Here is a 21,370-nt window from a genome sequence, read left to right as displayed (position 1 = left end):
AGGCCAGAGGCTACAGCTCCAATTCGACCCCTAGCCTGGGAACCTCCATATGCTGCGGGTGGGGCCCTAAAAAGACAAAAAGACAAAAAAATAAAATAAATAAAAAATTAAAAACAATATGAAAACAAAAAGCAAAGATGGACAAGGCAGGTGCATGTCTCCTCCAGCGGCAGGAATTATTATGCATGTGGTTAACTTTGTATTGTGGGCCCACTATGTGCAAGCAGCATGCAAGGGCTTATCATGTGTCCTTGTCCCAGGAATACTGGGAGGGGGAATGATACTGAGTTTCATTCAGAGTGGAAATAGCTGCTGAGAGAGGTTCAATCACTAGCCCAAGGTCATACAGCAGGTTAGCAGCAATCAGGATTCAAACTCAGCCTAACAGCAGACCCCAGTTTCTTTCCCTGTTGGCCTGACCTTTGGGATCCCTATGGCCCTAAATGACACCTCCTCTAAGCCCCTCATGGTGGGATAAACCGTGGCATTATCGGCCCAGGACTGACCCCCATCCTCTTCCATGTTTCTGCCGGAAACGCAGCCTTGCCAATCCCCAAACTATACCAACCTCTTTCTTCACCTCCAGGTCTTCCCATGAGTTAACTCCTTCACTGGTAATGCCCTTTCCATCAGCAAACTCCTATACACCCACAAAACCCCAGCTCCAATGCCCTTTCTCCCTAGCAGCCTTCCCTGGCTCTACCTGGGAAGGTTTGATTGCCTGTGGGTCTACCAACTGGGCACTGGGGTTTCTACCTGTGGTAAGGGAAGGCAAATTCTCTGGCTCCCTCAGGAGTGACTTCAGGTAAGTCCCTGCCCCCTCTGAGCCTCGGTTTCTCTCACTGAAAAATGTGGAGTAATGCAACCAGCACGCTGGGTTCTGTGAGGCAGAGGGAGACAGAGCAGGTAATGTGTGTGTTTAGCACCGGACTTGGTGCAGAGATGATGCTGGGGAAACAGACATCATCGTCAGCGTTACTAGGACTGCTTTTTAATACCAGCCTTATTATTTACCTCTGAATCTCAGGACCCAGTGCCCAGCAAGCACTCTACTTGGCCTCTTTCATGGAGCACAGAGGCTCCATTCGGCAAAACCGGGGGCCCCTGGGAGGAGGTGGGGACATGTGTCCCCACGAGCACACACAAAGCCAGATGCCCATGCTTACCTTCTGCAGTACAGCCTCCGATCAGCAGGACCACGAGGAGGCCCACGGGACCAACCACAGTTGCCACGCCATGGCCCCAGGCAGGCGCCATGCTCAGCAGCGACCTGCGACCTCCGCTCTGGAGCGGGGATGGCCCCCCAGTCCCTCACAGAGAGGCCTCGAGCCAAGCGTCAGACGGGGCAGCGTCTGCAGAGACAATGGAGGGGCCGTGAGAGGGGAGCAGGGGAATCCGGGGGGCCTTCATGAGGGAGGTGGCAGGAGGGAGGCAGAGGGGTAGAGGAGAACCGGGGGATGGGAGGGAGAGGGTTAAAGGCCCAGGGGGAGAGTCACAGGGTGAAGAAAGGGCAGGAAGTGCTGAGCCCCAACTATAGATTGAATGCATGGCTCCAAAATTATGTGGAGACCTAACCCTCAGGGTGATGGTACGATCAGGTGGGGCCTTGGGAGGTGGTTAGGTCATGTGGTGGCACCCTCGTGAGTGGGATTAGTGCCCTTATAAAGGGACTCAGAAGGCTCCCTCGCTCCCTCCCTCCGCCATGTGAGGACACAGCAAGAAGATAGCTGTGAACCAGGAAGTCGGCCTCACCAGATGCCCAATCTGCCAGCGCCTTGATCTTGGACTTCTGGCCTCTGGAACCGTGAGATATGTGTGTTGTTTACAAGCCCACAGTCTATGGTATTCTGTAATGTCAGCCCGAACTGACTGAGCCAGTCCCCACCCCCCAATCCCAGCTCAGCCCCGACTGTGATGAAGCCCAGACCTCAGCCCTGACCCCAGGCTCAACCCCAAACAGGGCCCGGCTCTCAAAGCTGTTCTGCGCATCCAATTTCTTTTTCTTTTTCTTTTTTAGGGCTGCACCTACAGCATACGGACGTTCCCATGCTAGGGGTCTAATCAGAGCTGGAGCCAGAGCCGCCACCTACACCACAGCCACAGCCACACGGGATCCAAGCTGCATCTGCGACCTACACCACAGCTCAGGTCAATACCGAATCCTTAACCCCCTGAGTGAGGCCGGGGATCGAACCTGCATCCTCATAGCTATGAGTTGGGCTTGCTACTGCTGCCACAATGGGAACTCCTGAACATCCAATTTCTCCCCCTCCCGAGCTAGGGCTCCCGAAGGACAAGAACCCAGCTCACACGGCCAGCTGTCCCCACAACCCGGCCCATTTGGCCACCAGATGGATCTTCCCCCCATCCCTGCCCGGCCACCACCCATGGCTCCTGTCACCCCCAGAGGAAGCCACTCTTGACCTCGGCCCCCCTCTCGTGGGAGGTGCAGCCACATGGCCCCAGCTCAGTCCCACCTCCAAGCCTCTGACCTCGCTGTGCTCTCTGCCGGGAATGCTGTCCCCTCGCTCCCGCGTGACACGTCTCAGCTCCCCTGCCACTTCCTCCGGAAGCCCTCCCTGCCCCTCGAAGGTCAGCCCCCACCCCCATTCCACATCCCACGGCTCCAGAAATGACTAAGATCATCCTCCATGGCATTTACCCCACTTTGCAAATCAAGTGCGAATGCTAATCACTCAGCGTCTGTTGCTCCCACGAGGATCCAAACTCCTCCGGGACAGAAGGGTCCCTCGCGGGGGCCAATCCCTGGGACGGCCCCCTCCCCAGTTTCCACTTTAGCCAGAGCCAGGCGGAAGGGAGAGGCCCAAGGATGAGGCCCTGGTGGTTGGGTCGGCCCCACAATCACCGCAGGCAGTGCCCAGGGCGGGTCCAGGCTATGGCCAAAAGGATGGGTGCCATGTAATGATGGGGCAGCCCCTGTGATTCTGGCTCCCAAAATACCCAGCTGCGGTCACCTCGCCCAGCCTCAAAGTGGCCCCAGGGGAAGGCTGGGCTGGTGGTGGCCGGGTCATGGCCCAGGGTGAAGAGTGGGGAAGCCGAGATGAAGAAGGTGGGAGTGTGGGGGAGAGGTCTCAAGAGGCACACAGTCAGGCCGGACAGAGAAGGATGCTTGCATACAGTCAGGCCACAGACAGACCCAGACCCGCAGTCAAACCGCAGAGAGACAAACAGGGAGATCAGACAGAGTCACAGATGTACAGGCAGGCAATGAGAGAGGTCCATACACGTAATCAGGCTAAAGAAACTTACATGGACAGGCACAAAATAGACCCCAGACAGAGTCACTCAAGATAAAGACACAGGGTCACAGTGGGGCAGACAATGCGCGTGCAGTCAGACCACAAGCACAGGCAGACCAGAGACACACACGGGTATACAGCAAGAGGAAACATCCACACAAGGTCACGGTCAGGCAGGCAATACATATAAACAATTGGGCTGTAGATCAGAGATCCATGAGGCACGGCAGCTGAAAAACACACAGCCCAGAGATTCGCATGCCCACACACAGTGGGGCTACAGAGCAGGCCACAGGTGCACCCAGTCCAACCACATACACAGACACGCAAAGTCAGAACCCTTCACCCACACGTGCGAGTAGAGATAGGCACACGCATAGTCAGACCACAAATAGACACTGGGACACAACCGGAAGCCTAGAGCCGCCTCCTTGCCCTGTGCTTCCACTCTGGGCCCTTTAAGAGCAAAAGTGGCCAGTGAGGAAGGGGAAGGCCCCACCTCGGGGGAACAGCCCCCAGGGCAGGTGGCCCCACCCATAGATGCACAGGGGCTTGGCCACATCTGGGGAAGGGGGCTCTGGCTCAGACCACTTGGATGGGCTGGCCAGGTCCCCCCTCAGACAGCCTCTGGGGAAACCAAGGCAGCACGGCAACACAGAAGGCCTCAAACCCAGGGCTGCCAGGCCCCCCTGGTGCGGAGGGTATGACCTCCCTAATTCAGTCTTGGTCTCCTCACCCATAACACCAGCTGGCCTGGGCGGGGGTCACCTGCTTGAAGGCCCGGATGAAGTTGATGCATGTACGGGCCCTGGCCACAATGCCTCCCCCGCTCCCTGCCTTCTAAACAGGGAGGCCCCTAATTACCCCTTGGCTCCTGCATCCCCGGCCTTGCTGAGCCCATGCCTTCTCAGTGACTGGGCAGGATAGGGCTGATCCAGGCTCAGGCAGGGCCCAGCCTCAAGCTCCTGACTCCCCCAGAGACGCCGAGCCAGCTGGGTTGGAGCAGGACACGGCCTCGGGGGCTGCTCCTGGGGCAGGAGTGGGGGTGGCAGGCGTAGGACAGACTCAGGGAAGAGAGGTCCTCCCTGAAGGAACTTGGCTGAGGGAGGACCCTGCAAAGTCCAAGGCCCTCCGGCCTCCTCTGGCTTCCTGCAGGACCTGGGTGTGGGGTCTCCAGCTAGGGATCGGCAGAGAACATATGCAGATTCTGTCAGCTCTGCCGTCAAAATTTAGCCTGAATCTACTTCTTGCCCCTTCTTCTGTCTCTACCTGGTCCAGCCCCCTCATGACTCACCTGGACCCAAGGAGTCACCTCCTGCCATGCCACCTCCATCCCTGGCTGGTGTGTCCTCCCCCCAAAGCCAGAGGGCGCCGGTGAGCACCTAAGTCGGGGCCCATCCCTCCTCCTCTGTGGGTAAAAGCCCAACTCCTCTGACCTGACCCTTCACAACCTGCCTGGTCCCCTCCCTGCCCCCACCTCCTCCCTCTCCCCCTGGCTCACTCTGCCCCAGCTATTCAGGTCTCCTGGCTGTTCCTCCAAGACACCAGGCGTGCACTGGTGCCCACTGCCTTGATCTTTCTGCCTCCAGATTTAGATTTTTTTTTTTTTTTGTATTTTCTAGGGCCACACCTGCAGCACATGGAAGTTCCCAAGCTACGGGTCTAACTGGAGCTGTAGCCGCCAGCCTATGCCACAGCCCACAGCAACGTGGGATCCGAGCCCCGTCTGCAACCTACACCACAGCTCATGGCAATGCTGGCTCCTTAACCCACTGAGTGAGGCCAGGGATCGAACCCACAACCTCATGGTTCTTAGTTGGATTCGTTAACCACTGAGCCACAACAGGAACTCCTGCCTCCAGATTTAATGTCAATATTATTACTTGGTTGAGAATTAAAGGATGAATGGGAAGGGATAAGGGTTGTCTCCACAGAAGGAACAGCATGAGGAAGGGTCCTGGGGATGAGCTGGGAAGAGATTAGAGCAGAGTGGGAGATATGGACCAAGCCCGCAAGGTAAGGGGCCCTAGGCAGCTCTGAGCAGTGAGGGGCATGGCCAGGCCAAGCCTTTTCCCTGGCCCTCCTGCAGTAAAGCAGCCTGGGCCACCAGCCTCACCATGGCTCAGAAAAGGAAAGTAAGGTAGGCGCCCTGGGATTGCACAACACAGCAATCCGTAAGTGTCTGAAGGATGGCGTGGCCATTAAGAGAGGAACGGCCACCCCTGGGAGTCAAAGGAAATAGCCTGGGTGGCAAATGGGGCTGGGCAGGGCATAAGGAGGAGGGAAAGGAGTGGCCTCCAGACAGACCTGGAACCCAGGGCCCAGAAAAGGTCCCCACCCACCTGGGTGTCAGGCGCTGAGCCATACCACCTGCCTCCTAGCAGCCGAGCAGAGGTGGGTGCCTGCCTTGCACAGATGGGGAAACTGAGACCCACAAATGAGCAGGGACTCTGCCAAGGCCCCCAGCTGGGTGGGGGCTTGGTCCTAGAGTCCACGTGATCTCAGGAAAGTGGACGGCCCTCTCTGGGCCCGGTGAGGCCTGCTGGATAGCCTCTGGGGGCTTCCAGGCCACGCTCAAGGGGGTGAGTGGGCACCCATTCCAGTCGGGCACCAGGGCACAGGTCACGTGATCCTGGAGCCAGCCTAGTGTGCCCACGCGGCGCAGGGAGCATAAAAGGGTGATTATGACCCAGGACTGGGCAGCAAATAGGCTCTGTGTCACTGGCACGAGGCTGATTCTCCTGGGGCCAGAGGAGTCCCCACTGCCTCTCCCTGCCCCACCTCGAGGTTTGGTCTGTCCTGCGGGGCCAGGGGCTTATCAGTACAACCTTGACCCTCAGGGACTTCCCAGGGCTGGAGGCTGGCAAGAGTGGCAGCCAGGCTTACAGAAAAGCCCCTGGTGATGCACAGCCTCTCCACTCCGCAACACCTCTCCAGCCCCACTGCCTCCCTCTGGGCCCAGGGACTTTCCTGCTGCCTGGAACCCCTTCCCAGGGCCCCAGAGCCCATTGAGGGCAGGACCCGGGCCTCCAGCCTCCCTGGGTTGCTGTATCCCCCAAAGTTTTTGTAAAGCAGGAACTAAGCTTGAGCTCTGGAACCCCTGGTGGGCTCTATGTGGCTCTAGCCAAGCCCCTCTCCCTCTTGGGCTGTCAATGTCCCCCCCAAACAAGAAATGGGTTCAGGGTGGGGCCACCTTCCCAGAAAGGGCTAGGACCAGGGCCGAGGGATCCACCTTTAATTGACTATCGATTTGTATTGCACGCTGTCCCCAAGGGTCCCCACGGCCACAAGTGATGGGCAGGGCAGTTGGGGAGCCAGGAGGCGCAGCCTCAGAGGGCATGATGGGTTAATGCCAGCTGGGTGCCCTCCTCTCCATGTGCCGAGCCCTCTTAAATGCTACTTGTGCTTCCCTCTGTTTGACAGAGGAGGAAATTGAGGCTCAGAGAAGGCTAGCTGGCACATCGAGGGTCACCCAGCATGGAGGGGCTGGGCTGGGTTACTATGTGAGGCCAGAGAGCAGCTCTCAATCAAGCCCGGGGTCCATGCTCCCTGCCAGCAGCACGTCCCCCAGGCCGGGGAGCCCCAGACACCAAGATCCAGGTGCGCTCTTACCCTGCTCACACCTGCCAGGGCTCCCCCAGTGCCTCTGTGTGGTGTCCTGCACCTGCCCTGCCTCTTCCCATAGGTCATCACAGTTCTCGGCATGCACCCGTCCACCTTGGGCCTCTGTGTACACAGGTCCTCCTTCCAACGGACCCACCTACCTGCTCATCCTTCAAGCTGCAGCCACAGGTCATCACTCCCTCTATAGACTCTTCCCCTGGCCCCGGGACCCTCCTCTGCCCAGCCCTGACCCCCTACCCAGAGGCTGGGAGTAGCTGTGTTCGACTTTACTCCTCCTCTGTGCTAAAAACCTTCCATGGCTTCCATCAAAGTCCATTAAAATCTAGACCCCTAACGTCAGCCTCCAGAACTGCCCACCCTATCATGCTGCACCCTAAGCGCCTTGCTTGCCTTGTGGGTGCCCCACTCACTGCCTTCTGGCTCCCTTGGGGATATCTGTGCACGGGGTTTGTCCACACCACACACCCTTCCTTGACTGCCATCAAACCTCAGCCTTCTCACTCATCCTTGGGTCGCAGCTGAGCCATCACCTCCTCCAAGAAGCCCTCCTGGATGCCCCAGGCTGGATCAGGGCCCCCTCTGAGCTTCCCCAGCACCAGTATCTCCCATCACAGGTCTGCTCCCCTCATAAACCTATCATTCTCCAGGAGAGTCTTCTTCCCACCTGAGGAACAGGCATTTATTAGACACCTACTTCATGCCTGGCCCCACTTAGCGCTTTATCCACATCATTCTTGTCATCACATCCATTTCAGAGGGGGAAACTGAGGCCAGAAGGAGCCACCGCAGGCAGGGAAGGCCAACCTGGGCGCGGCCTCCAGCTGCAACTTACATTTACTCTTGGGTAGAGGGAGGTCTGCTCAAGCCTTAAGGGATGGAGGGGAGACTCAAGGAGGAGCAGGCAGGACTTAGGAGGCTCAGCGCCAACCCAAGGGTCACAGGAAGCCCCTTTGAGATGGCCCAGGACTCTGAGTAGGAATCCCAGGAAGCAGGACTCTCCAGGCAATAAAGGAGGGTACGCAGGTTTGGTGTCTAGGGACAGGAATGGGAAGAGCGAAGGTGGACGCTGATATGCTTTCCCCAACCCTCTAATTTATTAAAGCCCCCACGAGGCACAGCATCCATCTGAGGTCCATAAGGCTGAGGGGCTAAGAGACAAATAGAGGAAAACTTCCAGTGAGTTTGGGGGAGTGGCTAAACGCAGGGATGCCAGCCACTTATCCCCAACTCCCACCCCACCCCCACAGTCCTGCCACCTCTTCTGCAAAGCGTGTGTCCCCAGCGGGAGAATGCCCAAGCCCCCTATCAGAAACCTGCTACCAGAGCACCCCGGGGATGGCAGAGAAGGCTGCCCCAACCTGGCTCCGCCCCCAGGAGGTGGGGGAGGAGGTCAGGCTGGGGGCCAGGCGGGGGAGGGGACCCCACGGAGCATAACGGTCTGGAGTTTTCCAAAGTGCAAGCGACTAGCCCGAATGGGGGGCGGGGGGTAGCGCAGGGCAGTGGCAGGCTTGAGCTGTCTCTGCAGGGCCACTGGGCCAGGCCGCGAGCGGGGCGGGAGTGTGGGGGGAACCTGGGGACCCCCTTCCTGGAAGCCTGGCGCGGGGGGGAGAGGGACAAAGCCCCACGCATGCTGGGCCTTGAGGTGGAAGGGGTCCCAACGCACTCACCCTGCGGCTCAGAGGTCGGGGCCCAAGCCCCGCGCTGCCTCGGCAGGGCCCGCTGCAGCCTGTCCCTGGGTCCGCCCGGAGCGCTGCGCGCAACGAGGACTCGGAGAGGCGAGGCCGAGGCCCAGCGAGCTCGGCCTGGGGGCCGGCCCGGGGGCGGGGCAAGGGGCGGTGCGGCCAGGGGGCGGGCCCGGGGAGGGGGCACCAGAGTGAGCCTCGGGGGAGGGCCCGCCGGAAGTGGGGCGGGCGGGACAGAGGGGAGCCAAATCGGCGGGCACTGGAAGCCTACATGGATGGGGGTCCCGTGCCTGGGAGGCCTCCAAGGGGGGTTCTGTGCCTCCCGTATGTGTGCACATATATGAGGGGGCAGCCGAAGAGGCACAGCCCAAGACCCTCCCTTTGGAAGCCTGATGCCTGAGACAGCCCCTTCTCTTCTAGGCACGGATTGTGGCCATGGCAACGGATGAAGGGGCTGGATGCTGGACAGAGCGGCAGAGAGCTCCCCAAACACACCCAAATACAGGAGGTCGGAGAAGGGGCAGAAGATCCCCTCCCAGTCTGGGTTGGATGGCAGAGGCCGCGCCCCCTACACTCACAGAAACCCAGAGGGTGGGGGAGGGGCACGGACACAAAGAGGCCTCCCTCCTGCTGGGAGTCCAGTAGAGGTCTGCGGGGGTGATGAACGGGGACACCGTGGCAGAGGCCCACACCCTAGCCACAACCGTGAGGAGGGGGCAGAGAGCGCAGGGTCAGATTGGAAACAGATGGGGCCACCGTGCCAGGCCCAGAGACACCCGATCCGAGGGGGGCTTAAGGGAGGGGGGAGAAGGAGGGGCGGCCCCACCCAGGCAGCCAATCCCGGCCGGCGCTGCTGCCCCGTGCGGGTTTGAAAACTCCAAGGGAGAGGCAGGGAACGCGGAGGCCCAGCAGCTCTGGGGAGCTGGGGAAGGCGGTGAGGGAGGGGCAGGGACCCCCAGCGGAGACCCAAGGGCCTCCGCAGTGGGGCGGGGGTGGTGTGATTCCCCCATCTAATCCCATCCCTCGTGAATTGGGATCAGTTCCACCGTCCGTGCACAGGGAAGACTCCCAGAGCCAACATAGCCTTGTATTCCAAACGCTGCTACCGCTCCCATCACCCACCATCAGTCGCCCCCGTTTTCCAAAGCGGTTAGGGAGAAAGAGAGAGAAGAGAGAAATTACCAAGGTCAGGAAAAGCTGGGATTCAAACTCAAGTTTGGGTCCAGAGACTCAGCGCCCTGACCCATAAAGATACAGGAGGCCTGGGGCCAGAAAACGACAAAACCACTCTAAAGGTAAAGCCCAGGGGGAAAAATCAGTGCTGGAGACAGACAAGCCCCAGCCTCTAGAAGCTCACCACCTGATGGGACAAAGAACATGGGCGTGGGGGGGGGGGGGCGGCAAAAAGGGACAAGGACAACTCACTTCCCAAGGTGGCCCACCCATGCTTTGGCAGGTCCAACCAACCCCCACCTCTCCCCAGCATCCAAGGCACCCTCCCAGGCCCTCCTCCTGGGTGATCTGCCCCTTTCCTGTCCCACACCTCAGTCCCCCCATTTGCAAAACAGAACATAAAATCCTACCTCCCCCAGCACCAGGGAGGTCTCAAAGCACCAGGGACACAGTAAGTGCTCTGTGAATGTCTGCATGCAGACTCACCACCTACCCCTTTTACTTGGAGCACACAGTAGGTGCTGTTAAGCAGGAGACCTCTGACACTTCCCCTCCCCCACAGGGCCCTGAGCCCTAACCTTGGGAGGCCCACGGTGGATGTTTCATGGAGGCCCTCTGGTGCCCCAACACCACGTGGGCAGCACACAGGAGGTGCTCTGTGTCAACATGGGGGTGAGATTGAGCTGCGGAAACTCCCCCTGCAACAGCACAGCAGAGCACACAGTGGGCCCTCAGAAAATGTCCCCAGGAGCGTAGTAGGTGCTGTGCTTGCACCTGCAGGATGATGGCCCAGGCCAAGGGCTCATCCAGATTGGGGTTTGAGGCCAGGTCCACCCACATTACCTCAAACAAGAACCTGCCCTTTTAGGGGCCTCAGTCTCCCCGGCTGAAATACAGAACAGGCACTCCATGAACCCACATCATCCTGACAACCAGGGCTGTGCGACCTGGGGCAGAAACGCCTGGTTCTAGGTTGCCTGAGACCCAGAAGACTGTGGCTGAGGAATTGCCACCCCCTCCCAGACTGGCCCTGCCCTGTCTGGGCCTCTTGCCTGTGTCTTCGTGGAAGTGACCTCCTGCTTCCAGGCGATGGAAGTGACCGCAGTACACTGGGAACACAGCCACTCCCATGGTAGAGGGGAGGCAGAGATCTGGAGCTGAACGTGGCCTGCATCTGGCCGCCCCTAACTGGTTGGCCCCATCTACTAAATGGCCTGAAGTGCCACGCCCCCGCCACCATCATGGCTCTGATCACCCCGCATGTGAACTCTCTGGTTCCAGGTCTGCCTCTCCCACCAGACTGGGACCTTGGCAGGCCAGGCGAAGTTTGTCTCTGTCTTAACCAGAGTCAAGTGCCCAGCGCACAGCACCCAGTAGGTTCTCAGCAAACATTTCCATAACAGCCGGGCCAGTCCTCACCCAGGAGGGCCCTCTCCAACTTTATTCTCCCCAAGAGGCCACACTGTGCGGTGCCCTGGTCACAAAGCAGGTGTCTTTATCTTTTTTCTTTTTAAGGCCGCACCCAAGGCATATGGAAGTTCCCAGGCTAGGGGTTGAATTGGAGCTGCAGCTGCCAGCCTATACCACAGCCACAGCAACACGGGATCTAAGCTGCAGCAACAGTAGATCCTTAAGCCACTGAGCAAGGCCGGGGATCAAACCTGCATCCTCACGGACACACACTTGTCAGGTTCTTAAGCGAGCGAGCCGCAAACGGGAACGCCAACTAGCCATTTTTTTAAAACACACATTTCTTAGCACCTAATGTGTGCCAGGCCTGGCTTGAGGCACTGGAGACAGAGCAGTAACTGAGACTGACAAAGATCCCTGCCTTCAAGACACTGATGCCAGTGCAGGCAACAGATAGGCAACAAAAGCAAGAAAATACACCCAGGGGCAGCTGGTGCTAAGTGCTGTGAAGAAGGACAAAGCAGGGGAGGAGGGGACCCATGGGGTGGGATGCAACATTAAACAGGAGGGTCAAGGAGAGGGGAGGTGATATTTGAGCTAAGAGCTGAGGAAGTGCGGATGTTTGGGAGGAGCAATTCACACATAGGGCACAGCCTATGCAAAGGTCCTGAGGCAGGACAATGCCTGACATGGTGGAGGGACAGCCAGGAGGGCTGTGGGGCTGGAGCAGAGTAAGTAAGGGGGAGAGATGGAGAAGAAGAGGCCAAGGAGGGGACAGGACTGATTGTGCAGGGCTTTGGGGGCTTCGAGGAAGACTTGAGCTTTTACCCCCAGGGATGTGGGAGCCATAGAGGGTTGTGGGCAGAGAAGGGATGGGACTTGATGCTCAGATGCTCGCAGGTGCCCTTTGGGGAGGACAAATGGGGGGCAGGGCAGGGGTGGGAGCCAGGGGACCTGGGCCGAGGTGACTGCACTGCTTCAGGCAAGTAATAAGGGGACAGAATAGGCAGAAGCAAGGAAGCGGGCAGAAGAGGGCACATTCTGGACAGATGATAAAGGCAGAAGCAAGGGAATTTTCTAAAGAACTGGTTGCAGGATGCAGGTTAAAGAGGGGATTCAGGAAGAGCAACTGGAGCACTCCGGCCCGAGCATCGTGAAGGTTAGAGCTGCCACCTCCAGGAAGCCCTCCCTGACTGCTCTGCCCACCCTGTGTCCCTGAGGGCTGACCCTAGAGACCCCCCTGCCCCAACGTTTGGCTGCTATGTCCTCTGTATATACCCAGGAGGCGGCTGCCCTTGGGATGGAGCCTGGGGCTAGATCACGTCAGCTCCCGCAGCTGGGACATTTGGGAGGTAATTTTTTTTTTCAAAATAACTTTTCTTCTAATTATAAAATAGGCGCGTGCAGCAGAAAATTAGGGAAAATCAGCATAAAGGAGAAAATAAAAATTGCCCACAATGCACCCTGCTCCTGGGGGGAAACTGTTCATATGGGTCATTTTCATTCTTTTCCAGAAACACTTACTGAGCACCTACTAAGTGCTGGGCCACAAGGGACACAGTGGTGGGACAATAAGCGCCCCTGCCCCCACCCAGGCCTCACACTGGAAGAGACAGACACCCACCGAGAAACAGACACTGTCAATAACTTAAGGCTGGGAAGTACCCAGAGATGGGAAAGTAAAAACAAAATGAACTGTGAGGCTCTAGAAGCACAGAAGGGTCTGAGCGGATCTCTCAGAAGACCATGAAGTGAGCAAATCAGCAGGACAAACTCCTATGGGAACAGAGTTTCAGGCAGGTGGAACAGTAAGTACAGAGGCCCTGAAGCTGACTGCTTCCTTCCCAGTCTTTCTTGGATGTGTGTAAGCGGGTACTTTTAAAAACAGAGATCACCATGATGAGATGGCTCACCAGGGTCCATCCCAGAGAGTTCAGTGGGTCCCCCCTTGATCTCCAGTATAAATAACAGAAGGAGGTCCTCAGACAAAGCTGTGACCCATCATTTCCAAGCAAAGGGGGACTCCGCTGGGACAGACAAACCTCTGCAACCTGCACTGATGTGGCTCCCGTAGGTAAAACAGCATCCCTGGGCAAGACCCCTACTCCCCTCCCTCTGCTGACCACACATTTAGGAACAAAATCCCTGAAAATTTCATTGAAAGGCAACCACCAAACTCCACACCCTTGGTTTTGGAAGCAAGAGAGAAACTGGTCGGGCAACTTCCTCCTTCCTCAGGCTCCAGGGCTCCAGGGCCCCAGGTTACCCAATAGGACCCCCTCCCCACCCTGCTTGGCATTCATGCCCTGGGGCAGCAAGCATGTGCAGACCAGCCAGGAGCCCGCCTCGCCCACACTCATCAGAGCTGTGGTGTTGTGTCTGCCTGCCAGCCACACCGCAGCAGGCACACCACAGGCACGCACCAGCCCCTCGCCTGCCTTGTTCACCTTCGGGTCCCCCCAAGCCCAGCTACCATCCTCTCCTTCTGGACAAATCTAGGATGCTTTCAGGTGCAGCTGGATCCAGCAGACCTGCTCTTCCCTCTGTCCTCCCCTGCTCAGCTGAAGGCAGCTCCGTGCTTTCAGAAGCTCAGGCTAGAACTTGGGGGCTGGTCCTGACTCCTCTTCTTCCCTCACCCCCACATGCTGCCAGTCTGGAAATACTCTCAAGTTTCGCTCCTAAATTTCTCTTGAATTTGTTCATCGCTCTCCATACGCCTGCCCTTCCCATCCTGTCTAGCCCCTATTATCACCTCCGCCCTGGTCCCCATGATCTGCCCACCCCACAGTAGCTAGAGGATATCTGTGAGCACCTGAGTCAGACCCCACCTTACCTCCTCTGCCCACAGCCCTCCAGGGCCCCCACTTTCCTCCCGTAAAAATCCAAGTCATCTCTGCCCCCCACAAGGCCCCAAATGATAGGCCCCTGTCACCAAACTGCCCCTGCTCCCTCCCCCTCCCCCATTGCTCACTCTGCTCCAGCCACACAGAACTTCTCCTGCTTGTTCCTCCAACTCCCCAGGCACAGCCCTGCTTCAGGACCTTTGCATATGCTGGTTCCCTCTGCTTGAAACACCTTTCCCCCATCTTTTCATGGCAGTTTCTTTCTCTCCATTCAGATCTCCCTCAAACATCACCTGTTCAGAGAAGCCATGGCTAATCACCCTAGCTCAGGCAGCACCTCCATCAGCCTTTATCACTCATTCTTTCTCCAGCTTTTTTTTTTTTCTTTTTTGGCACATATTTTCATCTGAAATGATCTACTTCTCGTTTACTGTCTCGATCTGTGCTGTCCAATAGGAGAGCCGCTAGCTACACGTGACAAAATTAAAACGAAGTAAAACTAAACACAATTCAAAATTCAGTTCCTCCATCACAGCGGCCGTGTTTCTGGTGTGGCTCATGGCCACGGAAATGGCACGGAGAGAGCATATTTCTATCAGCGCAGAAAGTTCTGTGGACAGCTCTGCTGGAGGCTGTGGGAGCTCGAGAGGGGTGGGGCCTGGTCAGTTTCAGCCTCTGCTGGGTCCTAGGGCCTGGTTATATGGTAGATACTCTATAAACACTTTGTAAATGAAGGAAGGAACAAATGGCTAAGAGGCCTTGCGAAGTCTGAAGGGGCTGGTTTGCAGGACTGGACAGAGGTCGGCAGGCATCATCTGCAGCCACAAGCCCACACAGCTGAGATCTGAACCTGAGTCTACCTGGCTTCCATCCCAGGCACCCGCTGGGGGCTGCTACTCCGGCCCCAAGGGCAGAAATTTGTAAAAAGCTGCCCCGACCACAGCCAGACTTGGCTCTGCAGCCCAGCAACAACTTGCTGACTCAGCCAGAGGCACAGGGTGGGAGGGGCAGTGCCAGGCCAGGAGCAATCCTCCAGGCAGGGCCCTCACCAGCCCCCCACCCCTGCATCTCCCACCTTGAGCTAGCTGTGGCCACTTTAATGGATCTGGCCACATCCTCTCTGTAAGATGCCTCTGCGCTTGCCAGGTTCCCAGTGGGGATGTGCGTGGCATTCCCCCAAAATCCTCCCCTCCTTGTTCCCGACTTCTGCCACATCCCAATAACCCTCATTAAATCTTTCATTCAACTGGCTCACGCCGTTCTCTTAAACTAATTTACTTTAGAAACTAACTCTATAATGCACGGCTCTAACTGCCGAGCCTTGAAAGTCACCAGAAAAATTATTACAATGAAACCATGTACTGAGTTCTTCCATTTTCCCTGGATACTGTTGCTAAAGCCAGCAGCAGCATGGGATTTGGTTAGAGAAGAGATTGGCAGGTACTGGTGTTCAAGCTCCCCCTGCACCCGGCTGAGGCTTTCTCCTGGACATGTTACAGACCAGAGAACAGGGTTGTCGCTGGTCTGTGTAGGTCTGTGCTGCCAGATGCCTCCCCCACAGGTCACCCCAAAACAACCTCACCCTGGGGGCGGGTCCCCCACTTTAGGACTCATGGCTCAGAAGAAGTAGGAGGCCTAGAATCTCTTCCCAGCTCTGTCCCCAGGAAGCTGTTTGGCCCTGAGCAAGTCCCTGTCCCTCTCTGGGCCTTCATTTCCTCCCCTGTGCACAGGAGGATTGGGTTTTTTGGTGCCTGCAAGCTGATTTTTGTGGGTTCAAGGCCTTTAAAGATAGGGAAATTGAGGCACTGGCCAGAGAGTTCCCCAAGGCCAGGCTTCACGGGGCTCTTGACTGACTTGCCTTAGCAGGGCGGTCACAGCTAGAATTTCAGCATCTCTCCTGTCCAGTCGCTACCTGAGTTCTGGGGACACAGAAGAAACAGGGCAGGAGTTTCCGTTGTGGTGCAGCAGTTAACAAATCCGACTAGGAACCATAAGGCTGTGGGTTTGATCCCTGACCTTGCTCAGTGGGTTAAGGATTCAGTGTTGCTGTGAGCTGTGGTGTAGGTCGCAGACATGGCTTGGATCTGGTGATGCCGTGGTGTAGGGCAGCAGCTGTGGCTCCCACTTGACCTCTAGCCTGGGAACCTCCATATGCTGTGGGTGCAGCCCTAAAAAAAAAAAAACAAAGAAAAAGAAAAAAGAAAGAAAAGAAACAGGGCAGACAACCTCCCAGGGCTTCTCTTCTAGGGAGGGACTGGGACAGATGAAGGCAGCCATGCAAAGATGGGGAGGAAGGAATTCTAGGCAGAGGGCACAGCACATGCAAAGGTCCTGAGGTAGGAACAGACACACTAAGTTCTAGGGAACAAGAGAGAGATGGGACTAGAGGGTGCAAGAGAGGATGTCATTTGAGGAATGAATATATTGACACACGAACGATTACCACACTTCTGCAACAATTCTCTTTTCACACACACACTTGCATCTATAGAGCGCCTGCTGTATACCAGGCTCCAGGCTGGGACACAGGATGACCCAGGCAGACCTGGCCCAGAATTAGGGAGTTCATGGGCTGTAGGGAGGCAGACAGGGGCTCTAGCAATTAAGGACCAGAGGTGTGATGGGGGATGCGCCTGGCACAGGGGTGGGGCAGGCTTCTGGGAGGAGGTAGTATCTAAGATGTGAAAAAACGGGCGACTGGGAGAGAAAACCTAAGTGGTGCTGGACCAAAGGAGAGAGGCGAGAATAGGAACCTTGGGCCAAGTGCATCTCGTGGGTGAGAAGACTTAGGGACCAGGGGGCTGCTGAGGGGGATGGGATGGCAGAGCCAGGTTCCCTGCTTGGCCTGAACCTGCTGTGTGAGCTCAGGTGTGGGCCTGTCCTCTCTGGGCAGCTCCCCGAGCTCTCAAGCCCTGGGTGAACAGAGAGAAGGTGACATCTCTGGACCCGGGTTTGGACCTGGACCCAAATCCCACCTACCCTGAGAGGCGGAAGATGGGGGTGGGGAGCAAAGTGCTCCAAACAAAGCCAGGCACACAGTAGGTGCTCAGTTTGTACACTGCTACTACAATTGCTCTCCCTATGGGCCAGGCATCCAAAAAGCAGCTCAGTTAACCTCCTCAAAGACTGATGAGATTATTCTCCCCATTTTTCAATGGGGAAAACTGAGGCCCGGAGGTGGGCCCAAATTCTCACCGCTAGTCAGTGGCAGAGCTGGGACATGAACCCAGGCTGGTTCTCAACTCCCCACCACCACCACCACCACTCATCCAAGCCCTGGCTTCCCCTCCCTAACCTCTGCCCTCCTGCCTAACTGGAGGTCACCCAGTTGTGGAATTTGCAACATTTTAAACCTAGCCCATCTGTGATTTTGAGGTCTATACATGGGCTGGGGCTGGCTTCCACTTGGAGGCACGAGGATGGACCACTGGCTCCCAAGTCTATTAGCTACTATGACTACTTATGAATTATTTCCCAGAAGTGGCCCCCAGTAAGCAGTGCTCATTGAAATGACAGAAGAGGCATGGTTTTGGGTAAGCACAGTGGTCTGGGATCAGCAACTGTCCCGGGAAGTCTCAATCCCTGGCCTTCACACTCTCTTGTCCCTCTGCTATGCACACTCTTCCCTCTGAAATCTACCTGGCTCCCTCCCTCACCACCTCTGTTCAAATGTCACCTTTTCAGTGAGGTCTTCTTGGGACATCATCTTGAAAATTTTGCCTCCCACTCTGAGTGCTCCCCAGACCCTTTCTCTGATTCTTTTTTTTTTTTTTTCTCCTTGAGCAACATACCACTTTCTGACATTTGATGTGGGGTTTTTTTTTTTTTTCCTGTGCTTTGTTTATTCTCCAACTCCCCAACTGGAGTGCTAGCTGCAAGAGGGCAGGGGTTTTGTTCTTTCAAATTCTTCCTGCCGAGAACAGGGAGCAGCTGGTACATAGCAGATCCAAACATTTGCAGAAGGGAGAGTCGCTCTTATCTGCCCCAAGAAGCAACCTCTGTTGCTGGTTTGTGTCAATCTTTGCATATCTTTCCCAAGCAGTTACAGACCAAAGGTAAGGCTAGAATACTGAGTGGGAGCCACACGGGAAGGGACTTGGAGAACAGACTTGTGATTGCCAAGGGGGAGGGGGAGGGGGAGGGAGTGGGATGGACTGGGAATCTGGGGTTAATAGATGCAAACTATTGCATTTGGAGTGGATAAGCAATGAGATCCTGCTGTACAACACAGGGAAACTGTATCTAGTCACTTATAATGGAACATGATGGAGAATAATGTGAGAAAAAGAACGTATATATATACGTGTGACAGGGTCACACTGATGTACAGTAGAAATTGACAGAACACTGTAAACCAACTATAATGGAAAAAATAAAATTAAAAAGGAAAAAAAAAGGAGGAGTTGCCGACATGGTGCAGGGGAAACGAATCTGACTAGGAACCATGAGGTTGTGGGTTCGATCCCTGGCCTCAATCAGCAGGTTAAGGATCCAGCGTTGCCATGAGCTGTGTGTGGTGTAGGTTGCAGATGCAGCTTGGATATGGTGTGGCTGTGGCACAGGCCAGCAGCTATAGCTCTCATTTGACCCCTAGCCTGGGAACCTCCATATGCCGCAAGTGCCGCCCTAAAAAGCAAAAAAAAAAAAAAAAATACTGAGAGGGTTTTTTTCCACCCATGAAACTGTATCATCTTGTTTGTATCATTTCCCAACTTGCATTCTTTCACTGACATTGTATCTACTGAGCACACACATTTGCCTGCTGAATATAATCTTCTGCTACAATGCCGTACCAGGTTATCACAATCCCCTGTTGATGAACACTTAGGTTAGCTCCTTTTTTTCCCTCTCTCTCAGTCTCCACCCATGCCTGTGAACCTCTGTGTCCACACCCGCCACATCTCAATGCTGAGAGGTGTGCAGCTGGGGCATCTCCACCTTCCCTTTGGGCCTAACATCACCTCTAGGAAATATGAAAGAAGCAGTCTCATGAAATGAGGCATATAGAAAGTCCACCTGGCCAAAGACTTGAAGCAACCTAAGTGCCCAACAGCAGAGGACTGATAAATGCATACCAGTGTAAGGGACCAAATACTGCCACAAAAGATTAGTATCTTTTAGTATTATGAGACCAGTATCACAGCTGTGAAAGGGAAAAACCAGATGCATAATTATGAAATTACCTTTTAAGATACTACATTTTCAAGAGGGGGAAAGAAAAACCACCAAAGTACAGAACAGCTTTTAAAAGATGCTATCATTTTGCGTAAACAAAGAAATACACACCTAGCTGCCTACTGAATGTTCACTGAAGATGTCTAGATAACTGCGCTGCCCGAAACGGTGGCCACGAGCCATGCAAGGCCATTTACATTCGAATGCAATAAAATGGAATAAAATTTAAAATGTGAGTCCTCATTTGCACTAGCTACATTGCCAATGCTCAACAGCACATGTGGCTAGAGGCTATTTTATTAGAAAGCATGGGTACAGCGTGTTTCTAACATCAAACCGAAGTTCTGCTGGACAGCACTGATACAGAGAAGGGGCCAGCAAACTACAACACATGGGCCAAAGCTGGCCTGCTGGCTGTTTGTGTCAATAAAGCTTTATTGGCACTCGACCACAGCCCTTCATTCATGGAAGTCTCTGGCTGTTTTCACGCTACAAGGGCGGCATGCTGAATAGTATTGAGAGAGACCGCTGTCCGGCAGGGCTGAAAAGACTTACAGTCTGGCCCTTTCCAGAAAAAAAACCGCGGTCCTAGAAGGAGGCTGGTGGCTGCTTCTGGGGAAGAAGAGGGGAGGGAGACTGAGGATGTGAGGGAAGTAGGGGTAGAAAGGCTCTCCACTGTGTATTCTTCCGTATATCCTCAAGTGCTTCCCACATGTATGTGTTATCTGGCCAGAAAAGGAAATTAAAAATAAAAAGATGTTGCAAAGTGGCGAAGCTGATTTATTCTCCTGCTGGTGACGCCCAGAGGTCTCTCTCCCATTACCACTCTGGATATCATCAAGCTTCAGACATTTTTGCCAAGCGGATGAGCAAGAAATGGATCTTGTTGTTTCAATTTGCATCTCCTGGGCCAGACTTAGGGAATCTTTAAATATGGATAAATGCTTGTCTGTCTACTCATCCATCAGCCCCCAGACTCTGAAAAGGCAGGGACCCCATCCATCTCAATCACCGCAGCATCTCAGCACCCGCGGGGGGCCAAACAAACAGTTGGGAGCCCAATAAACGTGTGTTGGGTGGATGAATGCAGGCCTGAGGGACTTGGGCCCAGGGATGGCGCTGCGTTACAAAGCCTGGGGTCCTTGGAGAAAGCCGTGAGCATCGAATGCTAAGCCCGGTTTCTTCCAGGCAGGCTCACCAAAGGACCATGGCCGGCCTGGCTCCTGAGCAGGCCACAACTGCCAGCCCCTTGGGCAGGATCCTGTGGACATCCTTCCTGGGGGCTATGCTGAGCAGAGGGGGTACGGGCAGGGTGGGGAGAACCTCAGGCTCCCCGGCAAGAGAGAGATTATATATTCATCAGAATCTTAAACAAAAGCCCCGCGGCCGCCTGTCAGCCAGGCTCTGGCTTTTATGGTAATCGGCGATGAATTACCCACAATGCCCAGCCAAGCGCAAGTGGTTCTTGGCCCAGATCCTAAACTAATTTTTGTATGTTCATGTGTATATAATTTCACTCTCTCCCTCCTGTCCCACTTCCATCATTAGTGGGAGGCTTGGGGGAGGGGCTGGTGGGGGCAGAGGGAACCCTGAGTGTAAAGCAGAGGGTGCTCGTCAAGACCCCCAGCCCTCGAGCCCACCTGGCACCAAACCCTGGGTCCAGAGTGTGTGGAGGTGGGAGGTGAGTGCCAAGCTGGAGTCAAGGGGAGCCTGGAAACCACCGAGAACTAAAGCTGGCAGCCCTGGGGGTGGAAAACACACAGAGAAGAAGAGAGAGGAGCAACGTGGGGAGGGTGTGTGGGCCCATAAGAGCTGTGCCACACATGCTGTGTGGTCTGAGATGAGTGCCCTAACCTCTCTGGGCCTCAACCTCCTGGTCTACAAACTGGGCCTCCTCCATATCCTGAACTGGAGACTTGTAGCAAATCTCAGAATTTCTGCCCCAAGAGCCCCAGTGGAGCTTGGCGTTGACAAAACTCTGGCCCCAGTCCCATCCAAACCCAAATGTGTAGCTGGCTGTGTTCTAAGTGCTTTGTACATATTAACTCATTTTGTTGCCTTCCGTTATCATCTCCACGATACAGATGGGGAAACTGAGGCTGAGAAAGGGATGTGCCTCAGGCAGAGGCCACTGACTTATCTGCACCATGAAATACCAGCTCCAGATCATATCCAAGGGCTAACTTAGGAGCCACCAGCTTCA

General features: G+C 55.6%; 1 protein-coding gene across 5 annotated transcripts in view; it reads right to left on the bottom strand.

The window, feature by feature from the left end:
• Nucleotides 1-21,370, bottom strand: part of PTPRS (protein tyrosine phosphatase receptor type S) — a 105,981-nt gene that overhangs the window by 63,907 nt on the left and 20,704 nt on the right. For 2 of the 5 annotated variants that reach the window (XM_047777406.1, XM_047777408.1), the window contains exons 1-2: nucleotides 8,552-8,680; nucleotides 1,167-1,352 (exon numbers count right to left, since the gene is read on the bottom strand). In XM_047777406.1, the coding sequence (XP_047633362.1) occupies nucleotides 1,167-1,257 (91 nt within the window). In that variant the 5' untranslated portion in view covers nucleotides 1,258-1,352; nucleotides 8,552-8,680. Of the gene's footprint in view, nucleotides 1-1,166; nucleotides 1,353-8,551; nucleotides 8,681-21,370 lie in introns of those variants that run through there. The other 3 variants (XM_047777409.1, XM_047777410.1, XM_047777407.1) reach the window with 2 other exon arrangements.

Source organism: Phacochoerus africanus, chromosome 4 (genome assembly GCF_016906955.1).
Source record: "Phacochoerus africanus isolate WHEZ1 chromosome 4, ROS_Pafr_v1, whole genome shotgun sequence".
In the NCBI taxonomy this organism is placed as follows: domain Eukaryota; kingdom Metazoa; phylum Chordata; class Mammalia; order Artiodactyla; family Suidae; genus Phacochoerus; species Phacochoerus africanus.
This window is presented reverse-complemented; position numbering and strand designations above follow the sequence as displayed.